The sequence below is a fragment of the Phoenix dactylifera genome, chromosome 15 (assembly GCF_051530095.1).
Source record: "Phoenix dactylifera cultivar Ajwa chromosome 15, Ajwa_hap1_PhDact_Kaust_v1.1, whole genome shotgun sequence".
NCBI classification, from domain to species: domain Eukaryota; kingdom Viridiplantae; phylum Streptophyta; class Magnoliopsida; order Arecales; family Arecaceae; genus Phoenix; species Phoenix dactylifera.
This window is the reverse complement of record NC_143204.1, coordinates 24,566,518-24,590,787: the sequence shown is the minus strand read 5'-3', so window position 1 is coordinate 24,590,787 and position 24,270 is coordinate 24,566,518. Positions and strand designations below refer to the sequence as shown.

At 36.7% G+C, this 24,270-nt stretch overlaps 2 protein-coding genes across 5 annotated transcripts; one reads left to right on the top strand and one right to left on the bottom strand.

Moving 5' to 3' along the window:
- The first annotated feature begins 3,814 nt into the window (after positions 1 to 3,814).
- LOC103711543 (protein RER1A-like) lies at positions 3,815 to 11,371 on the top strand. Of its 3 annotated transcripts, none has more exons than XM_008797723.5 (4): positions 3,872 to 4,369; positions 4,619 to 4,992; positions 9,724 to 9,904; positions 10,439 to 10,733. In XM_008797723.5, exons 2-4 carry the CDS (start codon positions 4,643 to 4,645, stop codon positions 10,487 to 10,489), a joined length of 582 nt encoding a protein of 193 aa, XP_008795945.1. In that variant the 5' UTR covers positions 3,872 to 4,369; positions 4,619 to 4,642; the 3' UTR covers positions 10,490 to 10,733. The 3 variants fall into 3 exon arrangements, with proteins under 3 accessions (XP_088567394.1, XP_008795945.1, XP_026662190.1); XM_026806389.4 differs by lacking the exon at positions 10,439 to 10,733 and adding an exon at positions 10,853 to 11,011 and having other exon boundaries at positions 4,231 to 4,369; XM_088711268.2 differs by lacking the exon at positions 10,439 to 10,733 and adding an exon at positions 10,853 to 11,371 and having other exon boundaries at positions 3,815 to 4,992.
- A 185-nt stretch (positions 11,372 to 11,556) lies between these two features.
- LOC103711542 (uncharacterized) lies at positions 11,557 to 23,667 on the bottom strand. 2 transcript variants are annotated; one of them, XM_008797719.5, is made up of 13 exons: positions 23,166 to 23,667; positions 22,927 to 23,004; positions 18,983 to 20,322; positions 17,479 to 17,589; positions 17,363 to 17,395; positions 16,637 to 16,817; positions 16,375 to 16,556; positions 14,941 to 15,077; positions 14,766 to 14,861; positions 12,664 to 12,733; positions 12,435 to 12,509; positions 12,313 to 12,358; positions 11,557 to 11,917 (listed from the first exon to the last, which is right to left on the bottom strand). In XM_008797719.5, the coding sequence occupies exons 3-13, from the start codon at positions 20,300 to 20,302 to the stop codon at positions 11,874 to 11,876; spliced, it is 2,295 nt and encodes a 764-aa protein (XP_008795941.2). In that variant the 5' UTR covers positions 20,303 to 20,322; positions 22,927 to 23,004; positions 23,166 to 23,667; the 3' UTR covers positions 11,557 to 11,873. The 2 variants fall into 2 exon arrangements, with proteins under 2 accessions (XP_008795941.2, XP_008795942.2); XM_008797720.5 differs by having other exon boundaries at positions 18,983 to 20,337; positions 23,166 to 23,597.
- Positions 23,668 to 24,270: the final 603 nt, after the last annotated feature.

Below are 24,270 nucleotides of genomic sequence, written 5' to 3'. Positions count from 1 at the left end.
CTTGCATTTCCATGGAACTGAAACATAGCATACCAAATACAGTGATCTTAGATCATTAGAAATTAGATTATTATGGAATAAGAATCACCGTTGTTCTAAGATCAACTTGATAATCTCATTTAGGTCACCATACGTCACCTTAAAGTTAATACGCACAACAAACTCTAATATCTTGAAGGCATGTATTTATTTGATAAAGCATCAATGCAGATTTTGCCCAACACATCTCTTAAAAAAAAATAGACCTTGGTGGGAGGGACCCAAATTACAAGATGGATGGTTGATCTCGTTCACCAAGCTAGGTGGTTATTAATGAGATAACGGAAAATGTTAAAATAATATAAAAACCTCATATCAATATTGCATAGCTGATGTATAACCTCTTGATTGGTCTGATAACCGAGTAGTTATAATTAGTCACAATATATCAATTGATAAACTAGATGTCTATTACATATTTTTTCTATGTGAGATTTCTTATTTACTGTAACACTATTTATTATTAATTTTTGCTGCTTAAGTGCTATGGTTGATGTAACTTGCAAGTTCCACAATATTTGTCATACAGACACTACTATTGAAACTGAGAATGGCTCTATATTTAGAGCTTAATGACCTTAAGATGTCATACTATGTTCGTGTAATATCCAACTCATCTAATAAGGAACTGAGCCTAGTCCACTTGATCAACCTAGACGTAAGAGTTGGAGTAGGAGACGGAAAAAAAAAGAGGATAGAGCCCTATTCGACTTGGAATAGGAGACTAAAAAAAGGATAGAGCTCCGTTTGATTTGGACTAGAAGATAGACCCCTCCATCTCAATTTTCTCTATAAGCTAGAAAGCCTTTCTTCCAACGGATATTTAAAGACCTTTATACTCTCTTTCGTCTCATCACCGATAGATTTTGCCCATCACCACCACTAGACAACCATTTGTACATTCTCCTTTTTCTCTTGACTTCCAACAATCTTGGCTCACGGTACTCATGAGATTTCAGTGAGTGCTCCCTAGAGTCTTAGGTTCCAAGAGAGATTGTCGAAATTATTTAGAACTATAGTTTAGTGTCACTCGCGAGGTAAGTAATGTAACATTTTTTCTAGATTATCGGCAAATTATATATATTCTGAATTGAATTATTCTTGATTTATGAACTTAATGCATAATATTTTATTATTATATATGCCTTTTTTCTAAAATATTGTATAATTTTTGATCAAACGTATTAGTTTTAATATGGATTATGCTCGATTGATTTCGATGTTGTATAATTTTATATAGCTTACGATTTTAAACACTGAACATGCTTTTCAAAAAAGAGTTTTGATTCGAAATGGATTTGGACTTGCAATCAGACTATATTTAGATACTCTGCCAGTGGGGGTTGTACATTAGCACTTCGATACCCTACTAGTAAGAGTTGTACGTTAGCACGTTGATATCTTACTAGTGAGGGTTATAAGTTGGTACTTTGATAAGTCATAGTACTTGGGTACCGAGAGAAACTTGGTATTTTGAAAAAAAATGATTTATGAACAAAAATTTGAATTTTGAAATGACAATAGTGTTTAGATCTCGTTTTGAATTAATGTACTTTGCATGCTTAATTTTAGCATATTATTATTACTGTTTGATTTATCTGGCTAAAATGTTAATTGCTTATTGGATTGTTTAGCTCATTATTCTATATTTTACTGTTTTTATAGATTCTGAAAACTAAATTGACTTGGCGATTTATCATGGGAGAGCGACCGGAGATATAATTTTGACATCTTTATTTTGATTAGATTTTTATTGAAGTTGATATTTTGTGAGATATTAAATTTTGAATTAGTTATTTAGAATGAAGTTTGAATTAGTTTGTATATGATATCATGTTGAGATGCTTTGCATGCATGTGAGAAGAGTTCTCTGCGAGTATGCGGTGGTTGCCATTACTCTTGGCTCGTGAACTTGGTTGAGGGGCGGGATGGTTCGTATGTTGTCTATTGAGTCATTAAAATTTGACCTGCTTCAAACGAGAACAATAGAGTTTATGTAGTTAGATCGGAGAAATTTAATACTCTGAGTATTATGAAAAGTTGGAATATCTCCATCTGTGCAACATACTTGAGCATTTGCAAAGACAGAAATAATCAAATCTTCTTTCAAATGTCTTCCTTGACAGTGAGATTATCCAAGTCATCCTCCTTTGCATGCCTAGTGGAGTGTCTTATTAGAGAAATTGGGTTAGAATATCTTTAAATTTAGATATGTCTCAAACATTTGGAATGCCCTGCAACGGGGATAGCATTGTCTCCCCCCTTTATTTTTTCTTAAGATTTAGTCTAGGATCCCTCCCCAACCCAATCCTTTTTTTTAAAAAGAAAATGAATGACGTTTGTTCTTGTGTCAACGGACCATATATATATATATGCTCGTTTTTCTGTAGCAGGTGAAAAATACCTGCATAATTTTATATTGGCTAATTTTGTTGGTCATGGTCGTGTTTTCCATTGTTCTTGTCCCTTTGTATCTCAGCAGGGGAAGAATCTCCCTCACAAAGAAATGTGAAAAAAATAATAGTAATAAAAAAAAAAAGATATCAGAGAGGAAGGCAGTTAATGTTGGCATCTAATTTTTATGAGCAAAAAATGTTGCCGTCTCATTCTCAACCAACTTACAATCCGCCAAGAATGTTGCCATCTCATTCTCAGCCAACTTACAAACTGCCAAGGTTTATGTGAACAAACAAATTAGGGTTCATCAGGATAAAAGAAGACAGAAAGGAATAAAGCATATCCCATGAGCACCTTAGTTCATATGTGTGATGCATACATGTTTTACTTCAAGAAAGAAGTGCCGGTAAACCAAATAACTTGGTTATTCTTCAATCAAAAACGAATAACTTTGCTATTCAGTCCTCCAAATTTATATCCAGTCAGTACATGTTCGGGTGCATGTAGACGATCAACACTAGATTAAGGGTTAATTTTTACATATATCCTGGCTCATCTATCAGGCATCTTGCCCCCATTCTTAGCAAAAGAGAGGAAGAGCTGGTCTCACAATGGAGGAACAAGCATGGCAATTTACTCTGCTCCATCAGGTGCCTATTCCGACCCGCAATGGATCCGAGGGTGAGCACAAAAGATAATGATAAAATCTACTCCAAATCTGATCCACATATATATATATATATATATATATATATATATATATATATTCACAAATTTCTTCCTCGAGAAAAAATTTTTTAATTTGTATGCAAAATAAACCGATTTTTGTAACTTTAAGCCGATTCGAGCCATCCAACCTGCCCGCTTAACTCTACCTGCCCCGCCTCGCCCTACTCCGAGCCCTAGGTAAGTAAGGGGGTTGTGAGTTGAATGGATATGATATGTAAATACATGCGTACATACATACCTACATGTATACATACCCACCCACCCATGCATGCATACATTTATATACACATATATCCATGCATGGGTGGGTAAGTAAGTATGTGATCTTGTCATCTCATGTTGCCATTCTTCTCCTTGATTTCATTTTTAAATATGTTAATTAATATGAATAAATTCAGTTGCCATAATTTTTGCATCAACCAGGAAGAACAAGGAAGCGTATAAGAGAGAAGCGCGCGCCCGTGCGACAGATGCTCCCACGTCCTCAACGGACAACATCACAATTCACACGTGCCTCAAATTTATTTCTATAACTGGGCCCGTGACTTTCTGGAGGTAGCCCAATCTAATATTCAGTGGGCTCTGTTCTTTCGGAGATCGGCCCAACTGCCAATCTATTGTGGGCTTCACGGACCGAGCGACCACGACCGGGTCCGACTCAGGGATGGGAGTCGCCATTAATCCCGCATTTCGCGGATTCACGGTTATGGGATGAGCCGACGCGGAATTGGTCCTATTTTCTCTCTGGCACCCGATTCCGTCTTCTCCTTTTCTTGAGGAGGACAAAACTGAAGTGGAGAACCTTCAAAATTTCCTTTCTCATCGCCCCCGCCTCCTCTCCTTGTCCGGGCCCTCATCCGATCCCGTGTTAAAACCCTAACCCTCACTCTGATTCCGACCCCCCCCCCCCTCTTCTCGGGCCTTTTTCCGGCTATCACCGCCTGTCCTCGAACCCTAATATCGCCGGAGGCCCGGCTGCCGACGGATCTCTCTGCCCCTCTGCCGCCCCTTCTTCGCGTCCCGAGGTTCTGCTCGGCGATCGAACCCTAATCTCCATCCTTCCCCGTGTGTTTGTTGGATCCTAGGTTTTGTTTTCCTGATCTGCCATCTCGGATTCCTGCTTCTTGGAAGGAGCTGGTAGGGCTTTCCGAGCTCACGTGGGGGTTGATTTGCTTCGAAACCCCAATTCTTCTAGAAAACCCAGGTGAGCTCCCGGTATTCATCTCCTCTTTTCTCACCGAGAACCCTAATTACCGCAAATCGGACCTTCTTTCTTGGATTTCTGACGTCCTTTTTTCTCATCAAGAACCGTAATTACCGCAAGCCGGGCCTTCTTTCTTGGATTCCTGGCGTCTTTCCGAGCTGCCTGGATTTTATACGAAGTCTTTTACATAGCTATTTGAATCCAGGTTCCAAGATCTGCACTCACATCTCCCTGTGGTGGTGTTTCTAGGTATACAATTAGGCCCTAGTTTTCATGGAGGAATCTTCGGGCGATGGCGCTGCTGCTTCCGTGCCACTGGTGAAGTGGAAAAACGATTTCTCCAGGGCCTTTCAGTATTATCTGGACAGGTCTACCCCCCATACGGTCGAGAGATGGCTCGGAACGCTGGGAGTTGCTGTGATCTACTGTCTCCGTGTTTATTATGTTCAGGGGTTTTACATTGTCACGTATGGGCTTGGGATCTATTTGCTGAATCTCCTGATTGGGTTTCTGTCCCCGATTGTGGATCCAGAGCTGGAAGTTTCTGATGGGCCTGCGCTTCCCACAAAGGGTTCGGATGAGTTCAAACCCTTCATTCGCCGCCTTCCTGAGTTTAAATTCTGGTATATTTTGGCCTTCTTTTACTATAATTTAGGCTCTTCCATTTTCTTGTTCATTTCAACCATAATTGGATTCTTAGGTGCTTGTACACGTGAAATAATAAATATTTCTAATTACTTTAGCCCTCAAGGTTAGTGTCTCAGACATGCTACCTAGTTCCATTCTTTCTCTGTAGCAATTCTTGAGTTACCTTTTCATGTCATTTTTCTACTTCTGGAAATCATCTTTCTTCTCTATTATATGAAATAATCTTAACCACCTTTTAACTTCTACAGCATATTTTAATAAGTAGTAGCTTGGAAACTTTATGTATCTTGCAGAATCTATCATAGTGTAGAGAAGTTTTATGACATGTTCTCAACCTGATGTCAACCCTCAATAGCAATATCATTCTCTGAACGACCTTTCGCTTGGTTCGTCATTGTTCCTCTGTCAACTTTGAGGTTTATGTTTTTATTATGACTTGTCCACAGGCTTCAAAGTAAAATGGAAAGTGTTATTGCTTTGTTCAAAGTAAAGCAATTTATTATGTTTAGCTTTGGGGAATGGGGACTATTTAATCAGTGCTTTGCAGTATATATTTTCTCCATGTTAGCTCAATGTGCAAACTTTTTATTAATGAATGTTGCTGATCTCTTTACATTTTTTTATCTAATTCACTTGTCCCTGTGTATTGGAAATGTATAAATTTTGTTGTCAAAGTAGTTTATTATTGAGCAGCTTCAAAATGTGCAAAGATTGTTAAGTTATTTAAAGTTTTTTTTTTTTGCCATAATATGAATATGACTATTGCACTGCCACAATCAAAGCTAGATTAAAACCAGTTAGCCTTGTTCCATCCTGTTCTTTTGAATTTCTTAGTCCAAATTATGCATTGAATTCTTCTTGCATGTAGAACATCTCAACTTAAATCATTTAAGGTTTTGTGTGTGTATAGATTTATATATTTTGTAGCACATTAGGACATGGTTAAGTAATACTTTATGATTTTAACAAGCTACAAATGCACTAGTTACTTGAAAGGAAAAAGGAATGACCATGTAAGGTAGTGATTGCATGCTTAATATAAGTCCCTGAAACAGTGCTGCATGGACATGGTATCCATGTTCAGATTCATACCCAAATGTCTGATTTGACAAGAGGACAAAAATGATTAGAGGAAATGGAGCAATGAAATAGTGTCAACCAAATTACATATGCACTATTGGTTTTTCAAAATTGTGTAAAGGAAGACTTAAGAATATACTATTTGATAATTGTTTCATCAAGTGTTTCTTTTTTGCTAACTGACAACTTATTAGTGATTGATTTATTCATAAAGTTAATCTAATTTTCTAGATTTCAATGAGTGTACAAAGGGAGGTATACAGTCATGAATTGATGATTCTCCGACACGTGTTAAAAAGATGAGGTGTAGGCTAGTAAATTAATAATTTTCCTATAGATTGTAAGAGGTGGACTCAAGTATTTTATAATGTTCATCTCTTATCCGATTTTCCAACATGTGTCAACATGGATCCATCAAGTGGGATCTAGTATCGCTAACACTGTTCTAATGTAAATCTTCATGTGGAATTAATGAAGAAGACCATTGGTGCATGCTTTAGGTGCAAGAAAATTATATTTCAATTGAAGCATTGCTGCACACTTTCCATTTTAAGCTTGGGAATTAATATTTCTATCATTTTATTGGGACCATGAGAAGGTTAAGCAAAATTTCAGTAGTTTTTCAAACAATGAGTTTGTGAAATTGAAGTCTATCTTCCGAAAATAGCTATCATTTTTGTCAAAATATTTAATATTTTAGTTGGTTTGCAATTCTTTCTCTTGTTAGGACCTTTTTCTTTATTTTCTTTCCTTTTCTTTTGGTAATTTATGAATGCCATGGATCATTTTCTTTTGATGGTGTTCGTGAGTGAAAATCAAGGATTTGGGAGCAAGCTGCTATCTCTAGTATTTGACGAGTTTTGAGCATCATCTCGTGTAAAACCTCCACTAAGACTCTAGAGATATGTTTTAGAAATTTTTCTAGGAATGAACATGTCAATATTTTATGTATGTGCACAGATAGCAGGGATAAGGACTGCCTTTCAAGATATAAAGTTATATATAAGAAGCCATAGATCCATTTAAGAGTGATAATCTTCTTTTGTTCATTCATGTATTTTATCAACTTTTTTGTGTTGATCTGCATATATTGAAAATTATTAATTTTGTAAGAAGAGCTTATTTGCATATATGTTTAATTATTATTTGTATCAAGATATATGGGTTCTATATTATTAGATATTTTATCTTTTCTAGGACTGTTGTATTGGCAATTTTAGTTCCCAAACTCTATGGGTCATTATTATACCTTATTTATGGTTGACCTAGAAATGATAGTCAAGATTTATACATCATTATTTAGAGAGATTGGAAATAAAAATGAACATTGGATGGAGTTAGCTTTAGATATTTCAAAATTAGTTCACAAGATTAAGCATGCTAGAAATTTGTGGGAGTAATAACTGTCATTCTCAATCCATAATGTAGCAGAAAAGTGCTTCTGATCGGTATATATATTTAATATATTTTTTGAAATTTTGTAATAATCTTTTTTTTGAAGTGACATTTCAAGGTTGTTTAAATTTTCTTTTGCTCATAATATGATGTCGCCAACAGGGCCTGATGTCAATCATCACTTTTTCATCTGAAGAAAATTCTTAGATTCGTTAATTTTTAGGTAGATATTAACATAGTGCTTATGACTTTATTGATGCTTATCCTTAAAATCCAACCAGCATTTTATAAACTAGATGTTCAATGCTTTTGATGATTCAGAATTAGGTGAATGAGGGTGGATGTGTTGTTTTAGCACTATTTTGTATTGTTGAATGGGTTCTTAAGTCCTAATCAAGGATTTGATAATATGACAGTGTCGTCTCGGTACTATTCCATAATACATTTCGACAAGAAATCAGGACCTAAGACACCTGCAGGTCATGCAGATTCTATCTTCAACCAGGATATACAGACCATCTTGGTTGCATCCTGACACTTGGGACGCATTGCAATGGTCACGATGGACTATCTTCAATTTCTTTTGATGTTAATTCCTTTTTAGTCCACTCTGACTATACCATCCCATCTTTGATTATCCCAGGAGCTAGCCAGAACGGGAACGTGCTGAGATTTAAACTCTTGGTCCTACAATTTCTTTTGTGGTTGTTATAGTATGAAATAAGGAGATCTAAGTCCAGTTCTTTGTTTTATCTTGGTTTTGGAGTAGCAAGACATGCCAAGAAGCAAAGATGAACTGATTGGGGATGAGTTGTCTCACGTAATGTACAGTCACTTGCAATATGTTGACGATACTTTTACTTTGTGTTCATGATGCTGGCTAGCCAATTAACATATGGAGTATGAGTTGTGTCATGTAATGTACAGTCACTTGCAATATGTGGATGATACTTCTATTTTGTGATTATGATGTTCCTAGTATAACTAAATATTATTTGTAGTGAAAATAGAGTCCAAGTATTTTGTTCCCTCAGTTTTTTTATTTCTAAATGGGTTCATTCTTTAATCGCCAAAGGAAAAGATGACTTTAACATAAACCTGCATCTCTTAATTAACATCTCAAAATTTATGCAAAAAACAAACCCTCTAGTATCCAAAAGAAGTAACACGGGGAGATACTGGTTTTGCAACGAACAAACTTATTTATCACTATGTCACTGAATGCATTGTAGGATATTAACTTTCAATTTTTGTTTTCTTTTTGTTTGGAAAAATTGGTGCATCTTTTACAGTTTGGAAGCCATTTAGATGGAATGGATGCTACTTTAAAAGTTTTAATGATGCGACATAAAATATAAATTCTGCACATTCTGATAAATATCAAGAGGGGAGAACTTGTGATAGAGGGAAGAGATTAGGTAGAGCAGAATTGTGAAAAAGATCAAAGACTAAAAAAAATTGCAGCGGAGTTCATCTATCGGTGATTTATGAATTGCCATGACTGCAATTCACTAGGAAGTTACTCAAGTGAATCATTGTCTACAAGGCTACAAATCGACAGCTATGAGGTTGGGACAGCTTCCTGGTCATATAAAACTCCTAAAATGGATGGCTGCGTCTTTTATATTCTGATACCATTTTGTTGGTTCGGCTGTGATATTGCAGGCGATATCGTATGATCATGTATGTGAACTTTCCATCTATCACAAGAATGGCAATAATCATCCATAATGAGTGCAACTTGATTTGTAGGGGTCTGGTATACTTTTATGCTCATTTTGTAATTGCAATTGAGAATGGTAACCTCTTGAACCATAAAGGTTATTTGTAATTGAAAATTCCTGATTAGTTATTTCAGTGACTAAAAAAAATGTTTTTACTAAGTCATTTCTGTTGTTATTACTTGGTTCTGGTTCAGATGTGCATATCTCTACATAATCAGATCCAATGGATATCATGCTGCTATAAATTTTGTGTGAAATGGAAGAGCTCAATATTGCAATAATAATTCCACTTTTTGTCAATATGTGCACACATGCATCCATGGAAAATAATTTTTATCAGTATAATAAATGCCTGTGAACAGAAGAATAATGTTTCGTTTTAAAGATTGGTAATAGTCAATTGATTAGTTTATTTGTTTGCAAATCCTTTTATTAGTTAAGAATTCAGCAGATATGTCTGCCATGATCAGTGAACAATGGCACCTAATCCCATCTTGTTTTCTTCAGGTATTCCATAACGAAAGCCTTCTGTGTGGCTTTTGTGATGACTTTCTTCTCTGTATTTGATGTTCCTGTATTTTGGCCCATTCTTCTATGCTATTGGATAGTTCTTTTTGCCCTGACAATGAAGCGGCAAATTCTGCACATGATCAAATACAAATATGTGCCGTTCAACATAGGAAAGCAGGTATAAACTGGTTTTACTGCATGAAAAATTTATCAAATTTATCATCGCTGTCCCTGTTTCTCCTTATCAAGGTTTAAGGGGACTCATAATTAGGAAGCTTTGAATGAGGATGTAGAAGGCTGCAAGAATTTTTTGCATCAGCAAGAAAGCAGGTCAGCTTCAGTTTTGATGTCAGTAAACAGCTGGCTCTGCAAGTAGGTTTGACATGCACCTGATGTCAACTGGTCTATAGGGAGTGATGACAACATTGCTCCTGTGCAGCTCCTACTTGATTGATATCAAGAACTGCAGAATGATCTGTGTTGCTTGTAGTAGTGCATTATGCATTTTGATCTGTTTGTTGAATGTGCTATCTTCACATTGAATTCTTTCCCGCCCTTGCGCTGCTACTGACTATATGTTTTAGTGTAGAAAATTGTCTTGAGCAAGTAATTGGGGTTAGCACTTTAGTTTATTGTTCTTTAACTAATATATCATAGTATTGAATATGATTATCTGTTTATCCATTTCAACTCACCTATTTTGTTTGGTCAGAGATATGGTGGGAAGAAAACCTCTGCAAGCAGCAGTTTGTCGAAGGACTGATCTCCACTATACTCATGAGCAGTAGAGGGGTAAAGGGCAAAAGGGGTAGTAGTCATGTATTTGATATGTCAGCTGCTTAGGTTGAATATACTTATTTTTTTGCTCTGTAATTTGGAGAACAATAGTTCAGTAGCATATTCTTTTTGCTCGCCTGTGGAGGTCTTTTATTTGTCCTGGATTACATCCTTTCATGCTTACATATTGTGATTCTATGCTCTTCAATTGAATCAGGTGTTTTCTTGTATGAATAAGCTTTTAAGATATCTAAGGTTCTTTTTACCCCCCTAAGAGAGAGGCGGTTTTATTTTTTTATAACAGTGCCCATTTGTTCAGAAAATTAACTGCTACAATTAATTGGTGCAGCCTGCACGATGGTGAAGAATTGGAAAACCTGGTAGATTGTATGTGTTGTTTTGAAGCATCTGCAGGGCTTGCTGTACAATTGCACCGGGGACCAGCATTTTGGGTAAGATGACAGGTCACCCAACTGATGGAACTTGCATTCAATTCTCTTGAAGCAGTAGGCGACATACAAGTCTAATTGGTTGTTAAAAAACCATTATATCACACTTCTAAGAATCAAAGGGTTTGATTGGATTAATGATGACCAGTTAGTCCTGTTTAGCGGCGGTTGTATTTTAGGTTATGTTTTGGTTTACAAGTTAATCATGATGACCAGTTTAGCGGCGGCTGTATATCAGGATGACGTGGCAGTTTGCAAGCCCTAATCTGCATATTAGGGCTTATTTGGATGAATACCCTCTGAATAAAATCTTACCCACAGCAAACAAAAATTTAAAAAGCAGCAGATTCTGGAGTATGATGATAGAATGGAGTCAACAATTCCATAAAGTATATAGATTTTGTGTTCTGCTTTGCGCATTTTATGATATTCTTCAGCTACCAGATCATCACCTTGCCAGTCCAAAAGCCGACTGCTTGGTTTACCAAAAATTGATGATTGGTTTAGTTAGAAATCCTGAATTGCCACACCAGCATCAGTCATCAGTAAACAGAGCAGTGACACAAAAGAAAAAGAAAAAAAAGAAAAAACACTAAATATTCTACATCCTCGATAATTTGTTCTCAGTACCCTGGATTATTTCATGGATTTACACGTGGCATTGAATCATCTGAGATGTGTCACAAGGGCACAAATCTCCGTTGCATTTGAGGGACATCACATGATGAGTTACAATTGATCTATCTACTAAAAGAAGGTATGCACTTCCGTCAAACTTTCCATACATTGTTTTATTACAATATGGGCAAGCATTGCATCACTACTGCCATCAACGGCATGCACGACAGTTCATCCTTTGAATCTAAAACTTGGGGGAAATATACAACGACCTGATGCTTGACTCTAAATACACAACGGCCCTCAAAAGCTCTTTCTGTGGATGCTCATGAACTTTGCAACAAATTCTGCAACAGAATAAAAAGAATTAATTGCCAATCATTTTCAAGTACTAGCCCCTGTCCCCTAATTTATTGTGATGCTCCCATGTTTCACCGTGTGACCCCTCTTTGAACAATTAAAATATTAGGCACCGGCATGACTGCCAGTTCTTGTCATGCATTGGCGCGCACAATGGTACGGTACGTCCTGAGCTGCATAGGCGCCATTTTATTCCTTGACTAGTATTAGAGCAAGGCCTAGTTCACGTAGTAAATAAGAAATTCAAATGTTGAGTTGTGTGTGCATATTCAGTATTTATGTAATGCCGCAGTTTGATATTAATTCCTACAAAACCTTGCATCAAATAACACCCAGAAATGTACAAATGAATTAAGGTATTAATTTATAAGCATCATCAAACCTTCTAGCTTCAGCAGGGCACTTGTTCCGGTTGGCAATCTCTTATCCTGCAAATTTTACTTTCCAAATTATATACTACTCTAAACCATTTCTTTTCCAGTAAGAAGATCCTTTTCAACTCACATAGTATGCATGCCAATAGTAAAGCTCCCTTTTCAGACCAGCTTCAATTCCCTTAAGGAACTGCTCAACAAGCTTCTGCATGAGGGGAAAAGTAATTCTACTACAATGTATACACTGGGTTTAAATTTATTGCTCAATGGTTGCATTATCAAGGCTATCAAATCAATATAAGGTTGCTTAACAAAATGTTAAACACATTTGTTTGTTTTCGAACGGGAAATGATATTACCTGGAGAATCAATTTAGGATGTACAAATTCCACCAGCAACTTTTGTAACTTCCCACGTATCGAAAATAACCTGCAACAGAATATTAATCTATTTTGAGGTCCAACAATACAATTTTCAATGAAAATTGATCTAACAGTGCTACTAGTTGGCTGCTCCACACACTGCCTGTGTGGTCCCAAGGTCACATGAATCAGGGATCATGTCAGGTTGACATTTGGCTGTAAAATGCTTGCAATACTATTACATAAATTTTGATTTGCTTCTAACTGATGACGGGATAGGAGAGAAACTTCAGGAAGTCGAACACCATACATCCTGCTTCCTCCCTTTTAAACAGTGTGTTTGAGCATGGATCACACCTAATTTGATCCTTAAAGCAAGCCACTTTCTTGCAAAACAAGCACTGGCCAAAGAATAAATTCAAAAATTACCACATAACTGAGGCTGGGGACTAACTTATGACACTGTATTTTGATCTTTGCAACTGACATGAGAGTAAGGGAGTTGCTTTCAATAGATTTTTATAGACAAAATGGACCATGTACCCAGTGGAGCATTTAAATCTCTTGATATCTATCATATGATCCATATATCATATGATCCATCTGTCATATGATCCATTTATAATATAAAAAGGGCATAATAGCCCAAGGGATGTCAGTGTGATAATTCTTTTAAAAATTTTAACAAAGAAAATCTAAACCCAATGCCACATTTTACATACCTTAGATATGCATCTTACTTTGTTGATAGTTACCATCAAAGGTCCAATTCATCCTCAACGTGTGAATAATATTAGTTTGATCATTCACATGCTTGTGTTCTGATAAATTTTAATTTAGCAAAATTCAGCAAAATTTAGCAAAATTTAGCAAATTTGCCTACGGGAAGGTGGCTGCACCCCACTGCCATAGGAGAGGAGGTTCTGTACTTCCATATTCAGATTTGGCACAACCGTTTCCCAAGTATTACACCTAGGTAATTCTGTTTATTGTGCTCCCAATAGTTATACTCAAAAGAAAGAAAAATCCTAACTGGGTTTTGACAGGTTTTCAGTTGACACTAGTTTTGGATCAGTTTGGGCAAAAAAATAAATTTTGTGCTCATGAGCTGCAGCAAAGGAATTGAATGATATATAAAACTAAACATCAATTTGCAGATAAAGTTTCCAAAATATAGGAGATGATAAACTAATATAACTTGGATGGAAGTAGTGAGGGATGTCTAGATAAGACTGAATTGACAACCCATGTAACCCATAATAGAAATGATAGGCAAGGGATATAAAAGCTATACTCAAATAGGTAGTATGAAGCTTATTGCTTGTTGACAGAAGATGGAAAAAAGGAACTGATAAGAAGTAGATTATGAAAAGAAAACTTGAAGAAAAAACAACTTCACTTTGGACTTAGATAAAGAACAAGCTTTGTGTATTAATCTACCTTCTGATTACAAATCTAATTATAAGTAACACCATTACTTCAATAAAGAAGCTAATGATAGATCAATTAATAGGATAAAGGAGAATTGCTATCAGGGCAAGCATTAGGTGTGCATTTTTAAAGGAGGTTGAACTTTGATAATACTGATACCTATGATGTTAAATAAGGATCAAAGAAGTTGCTGATAATAAAAAAATACAAACCTAAGAAAGGAGAAGAAAAGGCCATCTCTAGATCCTTCAAGTAACTTTAATTCCAAATTAATGAATTATGATGAGAAAGGAATGAAAGAAAAGTTAGATTGTTGGGAAAACTGTAATGTCTGCTTAGTCTATTGGGCTTGGCTATTTTGGTTATTCGAGTGGTTTTGCAAGAGTGCTTGGTGAATACTGATGAACCATTAAAATTTTTAGGTTAATTTCAGAAGCGCGAGTGGTGCATCTTTGCATCGAGTATATGTATATATATATGTGTGTGTATCCATGTGCATGGTGTGGTAGTTTAATACTAAGACCAACAATTTTTTATGACATATTTGATTGTAGGTAGAAAATGGAATAGAAGAAACAAAGAACATTATATTTTATTAGAAAAAAATATTCTTTATAACAAAGAATGCCAAAGGAACAATGATAATTTTCAGAAGACTAATTTTTAACCTTTTAGGAGATGGATCAGCTAGAATCTCTGCTGCAAGTTCCCCCAGAACATCCTCCCAGTCAAGTGGCATCGGTTGATCATCAACAAATGGGTAGCTGTAAGTGCATCGCACAAATTAGAAAACAAAGAAAATGGAAACTTTTTCATGTTAATAGGTGTCAAGCACAGCCATACTTGTGCGCTTTGCATGCTTCAAGAGCCATTATCGCCCTCCTCAAGTTTTGCTTAGATCTAGTTGCAATCCTAGCAGCAAAACTTGTAGATAGTTCAAAATTCTCCTTCTTTGCTATCTGAATTAGAACCTCCATCATCTGAGATACATGCCAGAAGGGAAATGTAAATCCAGAACCTTTACGACATAAGTATTTGTTAGTTGTGACATCTAAACCAAAGAGAGTTCAGAATAAATTGGGACTCATAAGCATCAAGTGAAGAGTGCTTGGAAACTTAATAATGATAACTATGACTTCTAACACTGGTCCAAATTTTTGGCTTTATGAGTGCTTATTTGCCAACTGTTCTTCTCAAAGCAACGTCCAGTGTTACATAGCATGAACAGTCAGCAAATGGCAAATAAAGACACATGAAAGCCAGCACCAAATAGTTGGGACTGTGACTGGAGGATTTTATGAAAATTGAATAGCAAAGTTTCCAGGAAACCCGCTTGATGCATATGAATTTCTACAAAAACAATTTTGAAATTTCAGAATAAAGGGGTGATTCTAGTCTGCAATAATATAGGATTCGTTTGGTTTGTCAGAAAAGTTTTCCCTCACTAATATGTTTTCTAGGAAGCTGATGCCTGAGTATATGATGCCTAGGAAAATGGTTTTTGCATGTTTAGTTGACCATGGAAAAGTGGCACATTTCATAGCGGCTTATGTTTGTTTGAGCATCTATTCTCCTAGAAAAATTATGTAAAATACCTATTATGCCCTTAATTAAGGGAAAGACCTTACCCCATTCCATCTATAAGCTTAAGGGCATTCTTTTAAAAAAAACTTACACCAATTCCCAGCCTGGGAAAGTGACTTTTCCATATCCCACATGGAATTTTCTTTTCCATGAAATGTAGGAATCTTATTCTCATAGGAAAGCTACTTTCCCATCTCTCTTCTTTGATCAAATATGAGGCATTTCTCCATTTTTTCATTGCCCACACTTTCCCCCTCCTCTTTCCGCGAACCAAACGAGTCCATAGTTGCATTGTAATAATAAAATTCTTTTGCAGCTCAATTGGCATGGATGTTTACAGAGATCACATACACAAATACATGCATATACTATTCAAAGTAGCACTGAAAATGGTCCGCCATATTTATAACATATTTATAAACTATATTGCATCCCACCATTAGAAATGTAAACTATGTCAAAAGATCTTTTCACATGCACCTGCAGGAATTTAACACATCAAGTTTTTATCTCTGAGTATACTCCTTTGTTTTACTTAATATTAAATTTTCTTGCTCCTTAACAATGAAAATTTAGATGCTATCTATTAATCTTAATATATTCGAATAAGTGAAACATATACATATACATAAATACATGCAAACAGACATACATATATGTATGGATGTATATATGTATGTATGTCATGCTTACCTCATGTGTTACAGGAGCATCCATGGCAATAAGTTTGCAGCGACTCTTTATGGAATGAAGGAGATTGGTGTCATCTTCACAACAAAGAATGATTTTACATGCATCCGTATAGCAATCCATTATCCACTTGATCAGGTGTTGAACATTTTCTGTGGCTTTATCAACGTCATGGAGAACAATCACTGGAAAAATAAAAGGAGGCATTTTAAAGTCATGTAGATTGATATCTGGTTGAAAGGTCAGCATGCAACTAGTAGTAGACCTTTGTAGTTCATTTTCAAACTTGCATCACTAACTTCAGGGATATCAGCACAGTTGCCAACTATTTCCTTGACAAGAGCCATTAAAGCATATCGAGCATTCTTAGATTGGGACTTCAAATTGAGTTCAAAATGGTGAGGACCTGAAGTTAAAGGGACGACAATTTGCACTGGCCTAGATTCCTGTAAAAAATCAAAAGTGTATAAATATTGTTTAGACTTTGAATTCCCAGCCCCGAAAATCTTTATGTCAGGCTTACTCTTGACAACAAAAAGCAAAATAAATTGTGCCAATAATTATGTGAAAGAACTAATGATGGATACTCATAATGGTAGCAACAATGTATAATTTTTTTTTCTGAAGGACACATCTTTTCCTTTTGTGAAGAATATAAATTTTTGCCACATACTTATTATCATGATCAATGTCATTCCAGTCAAAGCACATTTTAGGTTTGACCATGGAACCTGTAAGGCTGCTAAAGCTCTAGCAAAGCCAATGAGCTAGGCACAGGCCCATCAATTCAAAAGTAGGGCTGGACCGACACCTGGCATGAGTTGTATATTATCTTGCTCTTAGGGAGATTCCAGGCCCTGCTCATTTTCATCCTTCAAATTATTACTGATTATCTGTGGTTTTCCAAACCCAATAACTTCCTCATGCCACTAAATAAGAAACTGCAGACTCCATGTAGACATATTTATAATTATGTCAGCAAACATTATACCTGGACATGGAAATGTCTTAAATCATGTGAGACCTGCAAAATTGGCAAAAATCAGTGAGCTTTTTCCACATAAAAATGTTTGAATGAAAATTATATAATCCTTCACTTCGTCATACTTTCAAGGATGAGTCACCAAAGATTTCATGCAGGAAAGCCATGCACAATGATTTCTTCCCCGAGCCTGAAGGTCCCTTGAACAGGAGATGGGGAAAACTGTTGTGGGATATCTAACAAAAGGACAAATAAGTAAGCACTATCCAAGTGAAGCGCAAGTTTCTACTGCTTATAAAAGTGAAAATGACTACCATCCACATCGTGTAGAAATGCTATATTTTGAAATCTAATGAAAAATTCTTAGCTTGAAGTAGATTAGCATCAAGTCTGCACCAATTTGTAGTGGGTTCAACAAAGACGGGCACAAGAAAAAGCTCTCTCATACTAATAGCTTTAATTTGATCCGATCTTATGTAAAAGCACAAAACATATCATAAACTGACAAACCTTTATTTGTTTGATGCAAAGTGAAATAGAATTTTAGGAGAGCTAGGTAGCCATGCCTAGCTTTCCCATGCCCATAAAACCTGGTACCTCCGGTTCCAAAGGAAAATCAATTATTATTCCGTAACCACCCTCAAATCCCCCGACCCTTTCTCACTCCTCTCATCTCTTCTTTCTCATCAAACCCTTGACTCAAACCTCCATTCTTGCCTCTTCTTTCTATTCAGTCCAACTCTCTTCTTCCCCCTCCCCTCTTCTCTTTCTTCCTCCTTCAGCATGTTGACATCTAGACTAATCTCATGCTCCACCAACAGGCCAAACCCATCTAGAATAATTCTATTTTATTGATTTTTTTCATGACAAACTTCTACTTTATTGATATATTGATAGGGGGACCGGGAAGCATCTACATGTTGATTTTGGGTGAACAGAGATGAATAGGGGAAGTTCTTGAGATGGAGTCAAGGGTGGGAGCTAGGTGAGATCCTATGGATGGAGAGAAATAGGAGACAAAATTAAAGGAAGGAAAGAACACTATAAAAGATAGAATAGAGAAAAGCCAAATGAGAAGATGGAGGAGATTGGGGAATGGCAGGGAGTATATTTGGAATAACAGAACTTTCTTTAACTTGGGAACCGGAGAGCCCGGCCTCTCCTCAAGATTTTCAATTTTCAAACTTCTGCAACCAGTAAGAGAGCATGGAAAATGTTAGGCTTGGCTGCCTATCTTTCTTCATAAAAGTAACTAGTTAAAACAATTAAATCTAAATTGATGAAGAAAAAACTGTTACATGAACAATAGTTGAACTCAGGAAATTCACAAATTATTACTTATGAATATCTCAATTAGTTAATGCCAACAAAGCAACACCAGGTAAATCTAGTGGAGGCCCCATGTGTAGGAGGATGGACAAAGGGGTGGGAATGATCCCACACGGGTCGCCATTTTTCTAGAATCTCGAAAAGTCAGCAATTAAAACTACCATAATGCATCTGAGGAAAGCTACATTCTAATAGTTCACAAAATCTCTACATAATCTCACATGACCTCAAAAGACCTCAAAAGCTCAATTACAATGAAATATGTGAAAGAAGATGACATGCAGAACTGGTAAACCTTACCAATTGTCTCAGATGCTGTGTTTGTTGTTTGTGGCAAATGAATCCATTCAAGGAATGGGGCCTATGCTTATCAGCCCAGAACATTCTCAGTTCTTCCACCACAAATGCCTTCTCAATGAAAGAAGCTTCGTCAATTGCCCTATATTCTGGTAACTTTGACTTTCTACATGAGCCTTTCCTGACACATGAGAGCCAGGCCTCTGTCTGGCTTCTTTGTATGTTGGCAGTGAATTTTCTGAAACTTCCACTTTTTCCGCTGCCATCACTAAATTTACCAGTGTCATTACTAGTCCTACTAAGTCGACCAATAGCAGAATTTGAGCTTGTGTTTGTTTGACCACTAGACAATTGACCAGCAGCAGAAACAAAGCTAGTATTTGTTTGTGAAAGAACCGTTCTAACTGATATCGCTTGCCGATTCTGATCAGAACTCTTGATCCCTCTACTTTCCTGATGAAGAGTAGCATTTCTCTCTAGAACCGCTTTTATGCCTGGAGCAAAGTTTTTCCCATTGTTGCTATTGTTCATGTCAGAATTTTTCTGTGGAATTGTGCAATCACGGGAAAAGAAGATATCACCAAATGAAACTGAGTCTGTGCTCTTTGTTAAATGAGCATCATAAGATGGAGACTTAGATAGTTTCCTACTAGCAATCACTTCATTTATTTCCTTTGGGGAAGAACTTCCAGCATATGTGCCATCTTTCTGATCATGGATCGTGGTTTCCCTTGCTCTCAGCTTTGGGGTAGACATTGACCTGTTACGACTGTATTTTGATCTCTCGTTGACCCTAGAAACTTCTTGAAGTTGTGAGTGGGTATCATTTTGTGCAGAATTATGAATTTTTGGGGGTGTTCTCTGGCTCCTCTTGCGGAATGAGTTGTTTAGCTCACTGTTTTCATGTTCTGACTGCTCTGTTTTGGCCTTATATGGAGAAACATGTCTGCGGTGCTCTGAAACTTTTAAAGGACTGGTATTTCTTCTTAAATCAGAGTATGGTACATCACCAGCACCTCTGATTGGTTTGTAAGGAGATCTACTATGTCTTCTGGTAGCTGAACTAGTTCCCAAAGCCTTTACTGAGGGATAATTGCTTTCCTCCTTCAAAGTGTTCCTCCGACTGTGATTTAAGGGACTGATGGCTCTAGCAGGACCTGGAGGTGTTCTAGGCCTGTTTGAGATTGATAGTCCCTCATTCCAAGGGCTTTCCTGCCAATCTGTTTCTGTATCAGAAGGCTCATAGCCACTTCGTCTCTGCTTCGAAGAAGATTGATGGTAAGAAGATTTAGTGCAACTTGAGGCATTCTCCATTGCTAGCATCCCTAAAAATTGTGGGGACTCTGCAATTGAACAAGCTGAAAGGGCCTGAGTATTAAGGTTCTAAGCAAAATTAGCACCAAATAGGGTACATGCTATGCAGCATAACATGTCTTTTTGTTAGAAGCAACCTTATGGATTTGCACAGTATATTGTCTATGATAGATTGACTTATTGACTAACAGCTTTTAGTAGATAAACTAGACACATCAAATCAGGATTTGCAATATCAGTTGGACAACAAGTGGACGCAACTATTTTTAACCATAATCTTCTTTTGGCTGCACGGTAAGTTAGGATGCAATTAGTTAATTAAGCATAAATATACCTCATTTAGGCTACACAACTATTACTTGGTTTCTTATAAAAGAATGAAATTCCTATTGAACAATGAAAAGAAAGCAAAAATAATTTTATAAACTATGCTTCTGTTCAAATCAAAATAAAATTTCAGAATTTTAAATTAGCAAATTTCGATCATCCTTAAAAGAAGAAAATAATCCGGAACTTTTTTCACTAACTCAACAATAAAAAAAAAAATTCGAGAATTTCAATAACCTGCATTTCTTTTCAAATACTGATAAAATTCACTCCTTTTTAAAATCTGATTATGTAAACTTCTCTATTTTTAAATGTTTCTCGACTCTAACCACTACCAGTTTCCTATTAAAATAACAAAATTTCTACTCAACTAACAAAAAATCAGATTTTAATCAACAATTTTCACTTGAAATGATGATCAAACATCAGTGAATTTTAAACAAAAAAATAATTTAGAATAATTTAACCAGACTGCTATTCAAACCTTGACAAGGCATCACTACTTTTAAAAAGAACAAATTTCCTACTCAACCATTAGAAGGAGAAAAGAATTCAAGAGATAATCAATGAAAAAGTTTCATTTCAAATTAACAAGAATTAACTCATTTTTAAATTCCTATTAACGCAAGCTTGTTTTTAGTCCCCCATCAGTTATGCTCTGGGGAGATCTTGAGTAATTAATAGGGTCAAAAAACTCAAATAATACTTTTTAGCTAGTCTTTTTGGGTGAGCTTTAGGATCATTACATATAATATAATAAAAATCTTACTCCACAATTATTATGAAAACGAGAGATTTTGTCAACTATCTTCCTCTTCAATTATTGGGAAAAAAACCTTTACTTTTTTGTATATTTGTACACTTGACACACAATTTAGGAGATTTTAATGAACTAACTTCTTCTTAAAATATTGAATAAAACTTCGTTCATTTTTTAAAGAATGAAATGTCTAGTCAATAACAAAAACAAACAACTAAGGAGTTTTAAACAACTACATTTTGCTAATTTTTAAATAATCCCTTACTCTCAACACTAACATTCTCTTTGTTATAAAAGAAAGAAAATTCTATTCAACCATTTTTTCAAAAATAAAAGGATGTTTTCATCAGCTACATTTTTGTTCAAATCTTTTTCTTCCTCTTTCTCCTCCTCCACCTCTGTTCCCTTTTTATTCCTCCTGTTATTTCTTCATTTTTCTTCTATATACTTTTTAAAGGACAACTGCATTGTCAAAATGAAATTAACAGATTTTATATCTAGTTTTTTCTTATTTCCCATGATATGCCTTTTGAGAATTGTGAAGGTATCTATTTGCATTTCGAGATGTCATTTTCATTCTTTTCAGTCATGCATTTCTAGCCCTCCTCTCTGTCTGATCTCCTTTGATCTCAAACCACATCAGTTTAGTTCCCACACTATCATACAACGTGTATATAAAAGAAAGGAATCTATATTCAACTAAAAACAACAAACTTAGAGTGCTTTTTGTCAACTTGGGTTATCTACTAATCATGCTAAATCTCATTAATACTCAACTCCAAGATTATGAATCATAGAATGGATACAGAACTTTCTAAGATTACGTATATATCAGAAAAAATCTCCCTCTCTCTCTCACACACACAAAAAAAAAGAGAAAAAAAGAATAACATTAATAGCATTTATCTATGCAATCCTAAAAGCTAAACAATTCCAGCAAAGAAGAAACCTCAAGGAGATTAACAAGAAGTTAGCAATTCCTATGATTATGCTCCCTATTACATCAGAAGAAGTATGATACTTCTGTCCATGGAATGCCGTACCGGCCCGTACCGGCCGGTACGGGCCGGTACGTACCGGTCCGGCCGTGGACCGATACCGGAACGGATAAAAAATCGGTATTTTCCGGTTTTTTACCCGTCCCGGCCGGTTCGGGCCCGTACCGGCCGGTACCGGCCTCGTACCGGTGCGAACCGACCGGTTTGCACCGGTACGATTTTTTTTTTTTTAGAACCACAGCGCCGCGCGCTGTGGTTTTTGAAACCACCGCGTACCGGCCGGTACGGGACCGGTACCAGCCGGTACGTACTGGACCGGACCGGTACCGTACCGGTCCGGCCGGCCACCGGTACGCCGACCGGTATCGGTACGCCGACCGATACCGGTACGGCGGACCTTGCTTCTGTCGTTTATCAAAACATTTCTATGCAGAAACCAAGAATCCCAGGCATGGTAAGAAATCTAGTGCCTCACAAGCAGCACATACCAACGACTGCAATTTCACAAAGACAACCAAGCAATAACCTCAAACAAGGGTTTGTCGTACCTCAATAACTACAGCGTTTCCTCCACAAAACGTCTCAATTCCGAGGGTTTCCGTAGCAAGAACTCAGCTCCATCAAATCTACCATCAGACACAACAGATGTTCAAGATATCAGGGGATCCGGAGAGCTAAGATTTCTAGAGCATATCCAAGAAGCCTAAGAGAGATTAACAAGAAGCACTGTTTGCCAAAAGATCTCTACCTAGAAATACAAGCTAGGTTTCATGAAAGAATCATATACCTCAACAACCACAAAATGTCTCGAAATCAAATCATTTTCTCCAAGAAATCCCTCGATCCCCAGGGTTTCCGCGCCTCCGGCGAATGCACCAGTCAGATCTTTCTGCGAGGGAATCGGCAAGAACCTGGAGAAGACAAGAAACCCGAAAAGAAGCCGAGAACTAGGGTTCTTGAAGCATCTCCGAACTCGAAGGCGGGGAGATTTAAAGGAGGGAAGGGATGGAAGCATCGGCATTGTAAGAGACGAGAGAGGGGCAATGGCGTCTCCTTGTCCTTTTCCTCGCTTTCCAGCAAAGGAAGAATCCTGGGTGGCGCCGTTTCCTGCATTCCCGAAGCGCTCCTCTTCGGAGAGAGAGGGAAGTTCTCGTCTCGTTTTGAATTGTCCTCTCTCTCGCTGCCGAGTGCCGACGGCAACCCGCACCCACGCATGTACGGTTCAAAAGATGCCTTAGATATTAACATCCAACCTGTATGGCGCGCTCATCGCCAAAGACTAGAGGGGCGGGGGAGTAGCTGTTGACCTGTTGTTATATTTTATTTTAATATATTTTTTAAATAAAATAAAATAAAAATTTTATGCAATAGAAGTCTTAAAATGTGCAATGATGAGCGATGGTGCGGCTTTTCAGGCCATGTATGTGTTCACATAAGCTAATGGAGTGTGACTTCTTATGTGACCTGTCACTCTAAAAGTACTCTATGGGCCGATAAGAAGAGTTAGCCAGAAAGTATCTCGCAATTTGTTGAATGCCCGCTTTAGCACAAAAAAAAAATTGGAGAAAATAGCTGTTGTTATATTTTATTTTAATATATTTTTTAAAAAAATAAAATAAAATTTTTATACAGTAGATGTCTTAAAATGTGCAATGGTGAGCGACATTGCGGTCTTTCGGACCGTGTATGTGTTCAGAGAAACTAATGGGGTCGCGAACTGGATGACTTATTCTGTGGTCTGTCACTCTAAAGGTATTCTGTGGGCCGGTAAGAGGAGTTGGCCAGAGAGTACTCCGAAATTTGTTGAAATGCTCGTTTTAGAAAAAAAAAAAAGAAGAAATAGCTGTTGTTATATTTTATTTTAATATATTTTTAAAAAAATAAAATAAAAT